The 13340-nt window shown below is 38.7% G+C and overlaps 1 protein-coding gene across 4 annotated transcripts in view; it reads right to left on the bottom strand.

Annotated features, from left to right (window-relative positions):
• Window positions 1–13340, bottom strand: part of SMC4 (structural maintenance of chromosomes 4) — a 32986-nt gene that overhangs the window by 12622 nt on the left and 7024 nt on the right. For all 4 annotated transcript variants that reach the window (XM_065844990.2, XM_065844988.2, XM_065844989.2 and 1 more), the window contains exons 6-9: window positions 2887–3051; window positions 1763–1890; window positions 1165–1305; window positions 784–934 (exon numbers count right to left, since the gene is read on the bottom strand). In XM_065844990.2, coding sequence (XP_065701062.1) covers window positions 784–934; window positions 1165–1305; window positions 1763–1890; window positions 2887–3051 — 585 coding nt within the window. The remainder of the gene's footprint in view (window positions 1–783; window positions 935–1164; window positions 1306–1762; window positions 1891–2886; window positions 3052–13340) is intronic.

Here is a 13340-nt window from a genome sequence, read left to right on the forward strand (position 1 = left end):
AACCAGTTTGGCCTTATTTTGAAACCCTGCTTTTCGAGCGCTGTGTGGAAGCCAAATGAAGCGTAAGCACTAACGAAGCTCATGTGTTTCTGCAGAATTAGCTGCACTGTGGCTCTAGCAGGAGGCCAGGGATTTATTATATTGGCAAGGCTTGTTCAGTTCCAGTGAGAAACAAGCCCTAGCGGCGAAAGAACGTAGCTTTACATGGAAGAACTCAAGTCTTTGAATCAAATAAGGTTTAATTCTTCAATACCTACTTCCAGAAGGCCACTCTTGATCCAAAGAGTGATTTAAGATCTACAACAGCTGGCGACAACCAGCTTGGTAAAATAGATCCATTAAATTAACTAGGCAAATAGGAAAGAAAACTGGTTTGAAAAGGCAGCAACTGTGAGAACAGGCGATATTCCTGTAATCTCAACAAACATGAGAAAAAGGTGCTTCCCAAGCCACGAGCCCCCCCAGCAGAGCCGAGGAGCGACAGGAAGGCTCCTGACTTGGCCTTTAGGTGCTGCTGCCCGGGCTCCCACAGCGAGGTGTGCGAGGAATTTAAGAGAGAATAACGCATTTCTTCAGTAAAAGATGTGCAAACAAAGCCCCTACTTGATATAAATGACATGAAATATCTGATTAAAAAAATTCAAAGCGTATTTTCCCCTCTTCTTTGTGGCACAAAGTGCAAACTGGTGCCCTTTGCTATTTTACCCCAGCTCCGCAAAGACGTTCTCACCCAGAACAATCAAATACATTCCTGTGAGTAAATCGAGTTGCAGCTCACGCTACCTTTTCTTTGTCCTTTTCAAGCTGCTTCTCCAGTTTTTTAGCTTTGCTTTTGGCATTTTTGAGATTTTCCCTCACTTTAATGTCTTGCAAATCCAACTGAGTGAATTTTTCTTTATTTTCCTCTATGAGCTTGGTGATTTTAGTGATTTTCCTAAAGGGAAAAAAGAAAGAATAATGTATTCCATACCCTATAAAAATAACATCAGTAGATCTTGGCTCAATAAGCATTAGGAATTTAAACCAATACTACTCGGCTTTTATGAAAAACAACATCCAATACTTACTATATTCACAGCTTTTTCTGAAAATCCTAATATCACATATGCAGCACATATAAACCACAGCACTCTCAGCTCACGAGTCTATACCTAAAGTACTTACTTTTCAATTTCTTTTAAAGCTTTGTTCTTGATTGTCACGTCCTCTGAGAGTTTACTGCTCTTCTCATTAACATCTTTTGTTTCCTCGTTAATCTTGTCTTTCTGCATTTCCAAATCATTAATTCGTTTCTTGAGGTCATGGCTAGAAAACAAAACCCAAACCTTCACGTTTTTCCATAGAGCTAATATTCATTATGAATATATATTTCCCATCTTAAGTGTAACAAAGTGATGAAGTATTAAATCCTAATACCCATTATTGAGTGACCTGTCCATTTTAATAGAAAACAGCAGGGAAATCAAACTATTTAGAGACTTCAGATGAAAATAGTCTTCAAGTGATCTACTTTTTCAGTTGAAGTTTTTGGTGGTGGTGGTGATTTGTTGTTAGTTTTAAGGTTTTTATGGAAATGGTCTCCATTTTAAAAGATTTAACTTCATCATTTGAAAAAATCCCCAGCCACGTTCCATTTAACTACTTTAGAAAGACTGATACAACTGATAAGGAAAGCAAAATACTTGCAGCTAGAGCTATGAAACCAGTTGAACACCACAACTCCCACATTAAGGCCCAACCCAACCTTTGGAGAAGTACTCACATGTAGTATTGACAGATGCAATTCTTTTCTTTAAACATCTTGTTTTCCAAACAGAGAAATTCGATGGCCGCGTTCTTGTCCCCTTCCAAGGCATCCTTTTCTTTTTCCACCATTTTCACTCTATTTAACTGGACAAACCAGAGTCAGATCGGACTTTACCACCAAGAGCACATGAGGAGAAAAACCCCAGGCGCTTTGCAGCCCACGTGCCCTCCGTGTTCGACAATTAACCCTCCAAGGCAATTGAGTGCTCTGAGCTTCCTGAATTTACACATCACCATTTCTACAGTACAGACTGGAACTTTAGGGCAATTCAAACAGTAATTTAAAACTAAACCAGGATCCTACAGATAATGGGAACAGCTCAGGCAAATCAAGGAAAACACAGGTGAGAAATAGAGGAGTTAGGTACAGACAGTCCAGGTACGTTATTTTCTATATTTCAACCTTTAGACTAAGCCCTTTTATGTTAATTCCTGCAGCTACACATCATCTGCTTTCCTTCCCAGCCTTTAAAATAAGTCTGCAAAATATTAGGATTTACCAAGTAAAAAGAACTTGGATATTATTTGGTACTTTTGAAACTCAGTGCATAAATAAATTGGTATGAAAGCAAGTGCTGGAGTAGATCTACATGGCTGAAGTATCTAATTTTCTACATTTTGAAGGCTCCTCATCCAGCTGTGTGAACACCACCTCACCAATACTCTCTCCTTTTCTTCACATGTGAAAGCTTTCCCCGCTGCTTCTCCTATTTGCAGATAAAAAGTCCTACGTGATGTATTCTGATAAGGATAACCTGTTTCTCTGTTCAGCCTGAGAAGCATTTAATGCACGTGGATATAATCAGTGTTCCGCAGGTAAAATCCTGTGTTTCAACTCAAGCATTCGAACATTTGGGAATCAAAAGCCAACCACATTGTGTTTAAAGAAGGGCAAGTGCTGACTGCACGTTGCTTTTAAAATCCGAACAGCAGATGCAATAAAGAGAACTCAACATTTCTCTGTAGTTGTAGATTGCCAACTTTTAACTAAGTCTTTATGTTAACAGTTTTTCTAAAAAATCCAATAATGAAACGTTGCATATTTCATATTTATAATTCAAACAAACTCTCCCCGCTCACCTTCTCTCCCCTCTGTTCGTTTAACAGCTCAGTTCTGCGGCACAGAGTCTGGATGGGCTCTTTGAGTCGTGCAGATCCTATTAAGTCTTCCAAGTACTCCAGCATGCCTTCGTCGTGCTCCGTCTGCCCCTTCGGCTTCATCATTGAGATCTGTTCAACTTCCCCCTTGGAAAAGAAAAGTTTGTTTATATACATGTAGAATTTCTTCTTTGGAGGAGCGGGAAGAGTTGTAAAAAGGAACAAAATAATGCAGTAATCAAAACTGACTATTTAAAGTAGCAATGTATTTGGGAAAACAAAGCTCAAAATGAACAGAGATTTCCTGCCAGGAGTGCATGGCGGTGATGGCCGTGACCAACAGCACCTCTTCTGAAGCCAGTATTCAGGTCTAAACATTTTTTCATTTCTCTAAAGATTCAAAATATACTTCCCCAGCCTAAAATAAAGCAGAAGAGAATAAAGCATCCTCTCTGGGTTGTGTAGCAGGTGACAGACTTAGGGCAGCTCCATCAGGATTGCAGTCATTGGAGGGTTCTTTCAAAAACAGAAGGTCCATAAAATCACATCTGATGGGTGAAATGGACTCGTAAGTCATATAACTAAGAAATCTTTTTTTGAAACATAAAAACATTCTTTCAGCTTTTGGCTTCATTCATTGGGGAATGACCTGTTAGAGAGCAGTGTAGGGGAAAGGGACCTGGGGTCCTGGGGACAGCAGGGTGACCATGAGCCAGCACTGGGCCCTTGTGGCCAGGAAGGCCAATGGTACCTGGGGTGGGTTAGAAGGGGGTGGTCAGTAGGTCAGAGAGGTTCTCCTGCCCCTCTGCTCTGCCCTGGGGAGACCACACCTGGAATATTGTGTCCAGTTGTGGCCCCTCAGCTCCAGAAGGACAGGGAACTGCTGGAGAGAGTCCAGCGCAGCCACCAAGATGCTGGAGGGAGTGGAGCATCTCCCGTATGAGGAAAGGCTGAGGGAGCTGGGGCTCTGGAGCTGGAGAAGAGGAGACTGAGGGGTGACCTCATATTGAGACAACAACAAGGACTGTTTATTTTACAGATACTATGATTAGACCCTATCAGCTTTTTATGCTTAGGACAGAGTCACAGGAAATCTATCAAAACACAGATTATATTTCGTAAATTACATGGTCATGTATTAGAAGGTGAAGACATGAAACTGAATATACATGTGATAAAATGGCCTCTGGAACAAGAATAGATGATGCAAAATTTAAATAAAGAGAACAATGAGTAAAAAGTGTTCATCCCTCAAAAACCTGGGTAGTCAGGTACACAACAAGAGACACACATTTGTAACCCAGTCCTGCCCAGTACCAGTCACGGCCTTTGAGACCCATCTTTGAATGCATCAGTGTTTGCCTGGTGACCGGGTGTGCAATGACACCTAGTGGCCCTGAAAATGCAAGATTTCACAAAATAAGAATTAAAGTTTATTAAGATAAGCCTTCCTTGCACATAATTCCTTGTTAGGCTAAAACACACAGGCAGAGGTTTTGGAAAAAATTCAAACCCGAGAAGTTAAATGCATCTTTTATTTTCCGATTACTGCTCCTAAAAAGCAGCAGCATGTTTGACAAGATAAAAATAAAATCCAACCCAACTCTATTTTTACTTCTTCACACATATTAAAAAAAAACCCTATTAGTTTCCTAATAATTGTAGTTGTTTCCATACAATTGTAATTACGCATTTGTTCCCTCGCCACAAAAATCATGATTTCTCTACCAAGAGGCACCTGCTCATGGGCAGGAAACTCTGTCACCTCCTCAACTTCTGTAGAATTGTCTTAAACCTCTATTTTGTTTCTTCTTGCATTAAAGCGTTTCCTTGGTCTACATACAAGAGAAAAACTGTCACAGAAAAGAGATTTAATTCAGATGCTGAGCATCAAATCTAAGAGTTGTCTGCACTGCACATATATCCCTCAGTTGGGTGCTGCTGTAAACCACAAAACCGCCCTGGATTTAATAGAAGCACAGAAATTAGGGACAAGCAAGGAACGTAAATCAATTTTTTAATGGTTAATTATACTTGCCCAGATCATTAAGAAAAATGATAATGTAATTGGGAGGGTTCTCCATAGCTCACTATGTAATGGAATACAACTACAATACATTTAATGACATAGTAAGTAACTAATGAAATTTAATCCAATTATATCTAATTCTATATCCTCATAAATTAAGGAACCAGGGGTTTGGTTATCTACATGGTAAATAAATACATCACCATATGATCAGGAATTATTAGTGACTTCTGTTTAGGCCATATATACAATGACATTTTGGAAAGCTGAAGCGAATGGAGAACTCTTGAGATAAAGCACATGAACGAGATGTAGATGAACTACTTTAATTCTTCAATTCTCTTCTTAACAAGGAGAAAAATGAAACTATTTAGAATATATAAATAATAACTGAATCATATGAGTGTTATTTAATATCTTATTTTCCAAGCTAATATATTAAGAAATCTGTTTAGCCCATCATACTAGAGAAACAAAAAGATTTCCAGCTATTTTAATGTATAAAGGAGACTCAAAAGGTTTTACCTGCTCTTCCTCCAAGTAGCCATGACAATGATTAACAGGGGAAACCCACATTTTACAACTCTGCATTCTGTTAAAACTCGACAGTCAGTTTAACTGGTTCCTAACTTTAACTGTGCTTATTACTTAACCCATTATTTGAACTATGTTAAAATGAAAAGAACCATGCTCATTTAACTAGTAAAAGATCTTTCGAAATACAGACAGCATTTTTGAAAGTGAAACTAAGGCGGCAGCAGGCAGACATTTGTTGAAAAACAAACACGTTTAACATAACTGTCACACCTACATTTTCACAGTCTCGGAGCTGACCACCAAGAAATCTCTTTAATTATTCGCCTCTGTTCTCTATCTTACAGGCAGGAATTCACCAGGGAGAGCAACGTGCAAAAACAAGAGTAAATCCTCTATTTAGTTGAGAAGGCAATCAAAATGGATGTCAACACGAAGGCACGGGTGACACTGAACAAAATATCCATGAAAACTGAGACATCACTGTACGAAAAGCATCAGGTATCCACCGAGGATTTTGGGAAGGCTCCATGGTCTGAGCACTAAAGGGAATTACAAACCAGTTTCATTTCCTGCGTTGTGGGAAAGTCTCCAGTGTCAGGATGACACGATATTGAGATGTGACAGAGGTGATCAGCTCACGTGCTGGATAACAAACGTACTTCTATTAGAAATGACCGTTTCCACAGAAACTCGGCAGAGTTACCAGAAAACAGTTATTGGTACATTCTGATAGAGAACACAAGTTTATCTGTGGAGAAATTTCTAAGTAATTAAGTTAACTGACAGCTGCGACACATCATGAGAAAGCCAGTTTGACAGCAGGCTGCAAAGTTCTAAACAGGGCAAGAGCCACTCAGCTGGGCCACCTCCTCTAGGGACACGTACAGGGAGTAACTTCAAGGGACGGGGAATCTGGAGATCCCGCATCCATTTGCACAGCCGAGCTCTTGAGGAGGTGAATTGCTTCAGGGCCCTGTTCAGGATACTTTATCAATTTAATTTCCATTGTGCATAAGAGTAAAAACTTAAAACTAAATAATGACCTATCACTAGTTTAACGTTATGAGGCAGCCAGGTCAGGGGTCCAGCTACTCTGAGTCTGTGTTTCAGCAGAAGTTACACTTGCATCCCAGGAGTGTTCTCAGAAGTCTTACACTACATGTACAGCAATTTATCATAGAACAAATTCATCTATTTTCAGTCTCTATGGTGCACGCACGCTCTTCTTTATTTGCGTCAGACTAAAATTCTCCTCAGGACTTGCACAGTTCTAACAGCACAAGAAAATATCTGCATTCCACTCCTGTGTGTAACAAATTTGTGAAGGGCAAGAATTTCGCCTGCCCTGCAGCTCTCAAAAGGTGGGACAATAAAACACCTGAACTCTTCGCTACCTCCTTTCTTAGAAGCACTATTCCTGTTTTCTCTAAAAATCACACATGCACTTGTTAAAACAGCTGATCCCCTTAGAACACAAAGGTTTTAATCTGAGTTTATCCAATGTTTTCTGGCATGTAAGCATTTGATACATGTACATTGAGAGTGGGGTCTGTGGACTGCAGCACTAATTCCAACACTAAGTCTGAATGGCATAACACACTGATCCCAACGCTGACATTATGCAGCCTCAAATAATGAGGAACTGTAGTCACTGGTAATCTGTGCACACCAGTAGTTCAGTCTGGGATGGTGCTGGAACTGGAATTACAGAGATTCAGAATACACCTGTCAGCTTCCATTTGAGAATTCTGGTACAAAATGAGACCGGGCTGGCAAAAAGCCTTTGACACTGAAAGATCATCCAGAGCAACCTGAGAACTCTTCCTGAAGAAACAAACAACGCTTTTCTCTTTGGTTGCGAAAACTCGTTTGCATTACAACCAATTGTTTCTGGAGAACCTAATGAGAAAGGTGTTTGCTTACCAATTACTGCCTCCTCTTCTCTCCCCTGAAAATTTGGGAAAAAATTACTTTTGAACATGTTGTCTTGCCACACAATGAGTTTTGTCATCTAAACTGATAATACAACAGTTACAGATTTACTTTGTTAGCATTCCACGGAAAAATTACGACAGCAAGATTTACAATAAAGTGCTGAAAACAATAGGATTTTCATTATATACAACAGGTGAACAGCAGAACTTGTCCTTTAAACACCAAACTGAAGTGAATAGTCGAGTTGTAGCCAGGATATCCAGGATGCTGAGAAAAGAGCATTTGCAGTTATAACGGCCACCACTAACTCCAAGTTTTATGGAGGATTATAGCAGCCATAGGCAAAATCTGTTCTTGTTTGTTCTACTGAAGAAAATAAATCTTGATCAATCTAAATTATAATCCCATTTAAATTCTTTTCTTCACTTTTTAATACAGACAGCAAGACAGAACTGACTCGGCATAAGGCAGACTGCTGTTATTAATAGTGAAGTTAAGAATTTTTAATCTTGTTTTGTAGAGCACAGCTATGTTTCAATTTCAAATGGTGAAGCATCTCTCCCAGCAGAAGGGGGATGAGGACAGGAAGTTTTGCAAGTATTCCCCCAGGCTCCAGCACACAGTGGCTGGGCATCAGCAGCCTAAGGAAGAGCAATGGCTTGTGCAGCCCGTAGGATGAAACCAGTGCCTCCACAGATTTGCTTGAAGGAGAAACCACATTAGAGCATTTAGAACATCTACTATAGATCTATCTTTCTACGGAGATCAACGAGATAGAAAATCCAAGACTAATTCTGGGAAATTCCAATTACTGTTTTTCCTTGGTCTTTTCTATTCGGACCCACTTTTGACCATTGCCTTTAGAACCGGCACTGATACTAAATCACTGCGGATAAGGTTGGGGCTCTTTGCTGCTGCAGCTCCAGTTCTACACGTCTGTTCAACAGAAAGTGTAACTGCTACAAAAGTCAAACAGGAGTAAAATTAGAAGTAGTAACTCATATCAACCTGTTGTATCACTTGGTAAGTATCACAGTATGTTTGGGATTGGAAGTACTAGCTTAGAAGTTGTTTTTAGTTTCTGCATCTGACCCTAGTTGCTTCACTGTTTATTTTTTTCCTGGGTATTTTGTGTGACCAGTTTTTCTTGATAATCTAAGGCATCCAAGCTGCTTTTTTAATCTTCTATAAGCCACTAGGCAGCAGTGTAAGAAAGACGAGTCCTTGCATTTCCCCGTATGCTACTTGCGCTGTTTCCAACTCCTCTCCCACTTCTTATTTCTCCTATATTGGATGAGCATGATACTGCTCGCACTTGGCTGTTTTCTTTTTTTAACTTCACAAAAACGATACCTCTTGCTTCTTAAGCAGGAGTGCAAGCAAAGAATGGCAAAAATAAGTGCAAAATGTATCTTCAATTTTCCGTAATGGTAATTTCAGGTTGACTTTATTTGGACAGAGTGCCCATACTCCTCCTCTTCAGGTAAACTTTTGACTGTGAATTCTAACTCTACGTACATGGGCCTTGGGAGCTGTATAGGCAGATAACCAATATTCCTGTAACCTTATTCTTCTTCTCCTGGAAATGTGACTGTAACACAGCTCTTGTAGTAAGCCACAACAGGCTGGGTTTTTTCCAATTCCATGTTATTGCTGCTATTACTTAATCCTTGCAGTCATATCTCATTTCTACCCTTCAATTTTACCAGATGGCAAATATACAAGAGGGGAGAAAGTATCAAATACTCAACCTCATGCTTTGCCTTCCAAGAAAGGTGTTATAAGCTAGGTGGGAAATCAAGAAAGTCAAGAACTAAACGCACACACACAAATCTACAAGGCCACTACTGTCCAACGATGAGGAAAAACTTAGAGTTAGCCTGTTATACAACATGCAGTTGTTTGCACAAAACTCCTCTTCTGCATTCTGGAAATAATTTAAAAGTAGCCTTTGTCAAGCTGTTTGCACATCTGTCTAATTTTAGAAGCTTTCTTAAGGACATTCTTGTATTTAATACAAGCACACAAATCGAGTGCAAATCTAGAGCCACTTCAGAATCTCAGTCAGTTATTGTCAGACTCAACCTACAGTGTTTGACTTAAGATTCCTGGCATGTTCTAATGTAACTATTTAATTGATCCCTGTCAATTACATATTGCCCCTGGAAAAGTGCTTTTCTTCACTTTCCATATTTCCCTATTTTTCTGCAGAAAGCTTAATAAACATTGGTCACAATGATATGTTGCAATTTGCAAAATAAAAATCACATGAATCGCCAACCTAAGTTTTCTGGTAATGTAAGAGAATTCATTTTGAAACTGCATATAGACAAAATAGCATGTTTTATGCTGCTCTGCATTCACTTCAGCATAAAGCACAGTATATAAGCAGTCAGCAAAATTGATTCTGTAGTGTATGAAATCAGTGTGAGGCTTCTATTTTTACATAAGATTCTATTCAAAGAATCTGGTTTTACTTAATTGTATTCTCACACTTGCTTTAACTCTTCCTACCACTTCAGCTCAGCTGTCCTTGACCTTTCCAGTACAAACCTCTCCCCCACCAGCGCTGGCAGCACAGGTCTCCAGTTATAATCCCAGTAGAGCCTTTCAGCTCCTGCTCTGCTCGGTGCTTTAGGCTCAGATGTTGGTGCTTCATTAGGAAAGCAGACCTCAACAATTGGGAACTTCTGGCTTATCTCAAAGCGAGAAGAAAATCTGCTCTCCCTCATTTCCTCTCCAATGCACCGAAAGAGTGACTCCTACATTATTTCCACAAAGCAGCAGGTGAAAAACTTGACTGAACTTCCTTTCTGGCAACATAATCTTGCCATAGGATAAGACTTAGCACATTACAAAATGCCACTCGAGTTACAAAAATACACACGTATAAAATCACTGCAAACGTGTTTACTTGCTTAATATTACATGAGAACATTTTAATTAAGCCTATCTAATACATTTAAGTGAAATACTACTGTAATTAGTATAAAATTTACTTTAAAAACTTCAATTTGTTTGAAAGAAAGGTTCTAAGGTAGGTTGAAATCCACTGATAGTTTGCCCCCATTATACTACTTGAAAGTCTCAAGCCATTTATTACCATTTCTGTAACATTCATTTGCAAAGTCACTGAATGGGAGTTACCCATGAAATTCCAATGTTCCTTTTAACAAGTTTCTATCAACGATATTTCTCTTACCTTGAAAGCCTGCAAAAGCCACCTTGAGCAGGCGTTACTGGTTGCCGTCCACAGCCGGTTTGCTTTGCCTACCCTCCGATGTCCAAAACTGACCTTCCTTCAAGTGCTCCCCATTTATTTCATCATTTCTTACAGGCAAACCACCCAGGATAGAGAGGCTGAGATTTTTTTCTGGTCTCAAGGTTAAACCTGTTCAGAGCAGTCACTTTTGAGCAACAGCAAACATACTTACCTGCCCAGTTTTGGCTGGTCAGAGCACAGAACCCACACAAGTTTTCTGTATATGTCCCCCTGACATTCCAAGTAAGTCTTCTGAGGACACCTAAGTCATTTTATTTGTTGGTCTTTACAGATATACCAAGTTATTGATGATGGGGCATTAGGTGTGGAAGACAGAAAAATAGCAAGATCCTAGATTTTACCACAGTGCTTCACATGTTGGTTTTTTTAAGTGCCAAGATGTGTTTTTTCCTGTTGCAGTTTCAGGCTGTGGCAAGCTCATTAACAATGCACTCAGCACTTGTCTGTTCCTAAAGTACTAAAAGCATATACCAATTTATTAAAGACGTGAAATATGTAGCGTTAGAACTTAAGGATCACAAAAGTGACAGAGTCCTCCTGTTAAATGTTGGCAATATCCCATTGTAACCAGAACCATTTTTAAACAAGATTTTTCTTCAATTAGCTAGTTCAGGGACAGTATTTGTAATAGTTCTAGAACTACTTGATTAGTGTTACATATTCTGCTTGCCCATGGGTGTTTTTTTGAAATGCTACTCCCAAAAGTCATCAGTAGTTTAATATTTACAGCACCTGTATCACATTCTACCCAACTTAAAAATTCAGTCTGGCCTAAGCTTTGAAATTTTAGCCTGAAAGGGACCAAAGTTTGCTATGTCAGAAAAAATACTGCAAAATAAGGGGTGAATTGGGAAGAAGACACCTATATTTTTGTTTGTTTGTTTCTTCTAAAAAGCAAATACTTCCATTGAGTAATGCTAAATATGCTAGCAAGATACAATCAAGTATCTGAAGGTTTTGTTACTACATGTAGGACATATTGTCTTAGAACATTTTCTGTAGTGATTGTTCTGCCACACAAACCAAAAACCAGCATTTGATAATCCTTAATTAACATTTTTGCCCAAAAATCTACATTGTAAGTGAAATATTTTAATTACACCCTTTTGACACAAAGTCAAAGTCAAATAGATTTATAACTTATTTTAAATAAGAAATTACTCTGACTTATATCAAGTTAAACTCAGCTTAGCTATAACAAGAGGAGAGCAAAAGCTAAATAAACCTGTTACTTTGCCCCTCCAATTTTAAATAACTTAATTTGAAAACCATTAAGGAAAAAAGGGCAATCCTTGTGATAGTAATTCACATCTTTGGCCTAATTTACTTGTAGCTACAATTTTTAATATTCAGGTTTTGAAGTTTTGCTGTTATTCTGAGGAAAATATTGCTATATCTCTCAACTGGAAAGTACTCGACTTTGAATCACCAAATCAGCAGATCTCACTTTAAAAAGGCACAAAACCTTACTTGCAAAGAAAAAGGGCTTTGCCTCAGCCAGAAAGGCTAAAGAAAACCAGACAATTTCAGCAGTTTCCTCTGCCGCTAACAATAACACATTAGCCAGAAAGAGCCTAGTGGAATGAAAGAAAAAATAATGGTGGAAACCATTGCTTTATGTCTTAATATTGGTTATATCTCCCCCTTACTTCCCCTTGTACAGGTGGGAAGCATGAAACTTGAGCTTTTAGGAAAAGGTACATTCTCCTCATTGATAACTTCATAGGAAACAATTAATGGGAGAAGAAAACAAATCACATTTTTGGGGAAAAAAAATAAAATCAATTTTAAAAGCTTAGCAATACTCCCACCCAAATATTCTCTTCCTCTCGTCCCAGGGGTAAAAGGGCATCCACTCTCCAACACCAAGGTTTAGATAGATCTGCACCATAGTTTCTACCCAGGTTAATCTGCATTCTCTCCCTTTTAGAAATTTTACTAAAAGGACACAAGAACAACTGTACAGAAAAAAGAGGGTATTTACTACAGTTGTTTTGTTGGAGGTGCTTCTCACTCCATCTTGAAACAGAATCCAGGAATAAAGCGTTGGAGGGAATAATTAATTGGCACAGAGACTTCTAAACAGATATATCCTCTTTTTGTGGGTGTAGCTGTAAAAAGGACCGCACGAAAAGGCTGGAGGAAGTGAAGCAAGCACAGCGACCCATCTACAATTTTTTTTTAAGAGGGGAACTGGAAGCTCCTTTGACAAAACAGGCCTAAAATAAACTCTAGTGAAACATTTCAGACCTTGGGAGGCTCCCACTGCTCACTAATTTTCTAGGCCACGATCCTTCAGAGTAGATTTGAGACCTGTTAGTAATAGTAGCGAAATGATTACAAGTAATTGCAGATCTAGTTATTCAATTGAATCAGTATTTAAATATTCCATCAAGTACTTTCACCTAATTTACATTGTAAGTGATTGTTTGGCACACAGCAAAATTCTCCACTATTATTTAAAAACTAGGAAAACAAAAAAAAAAAAAAGTGTGGTTGTCTTCAGCCTGTCTTTTAAACAGCAAACAGATGCCAGCAAGCCTTACAATTTTAAGGTGAAATGTGAATATGAATTATACTATACTGACAAATTCTGGTTTTTTTTTTTACAGATTTGGTTGTAAACTGTAGCTTTTAAAAACATAGCTTGAA

This window comes from Patagioenas fasciata, chromosome 9 (genome assembly GCF_037038585.1).
Source record: "Patagioenas fasciata isolate bPatFas1 chromosome 9, bPatFas1.hap1, whole genome shotgun sequence".
NCBI lineage: Eukaryota > Metazoa > Chordata > Aves > Columbiformes > Columbidae > Patagioenas > Patagioenas fasciata.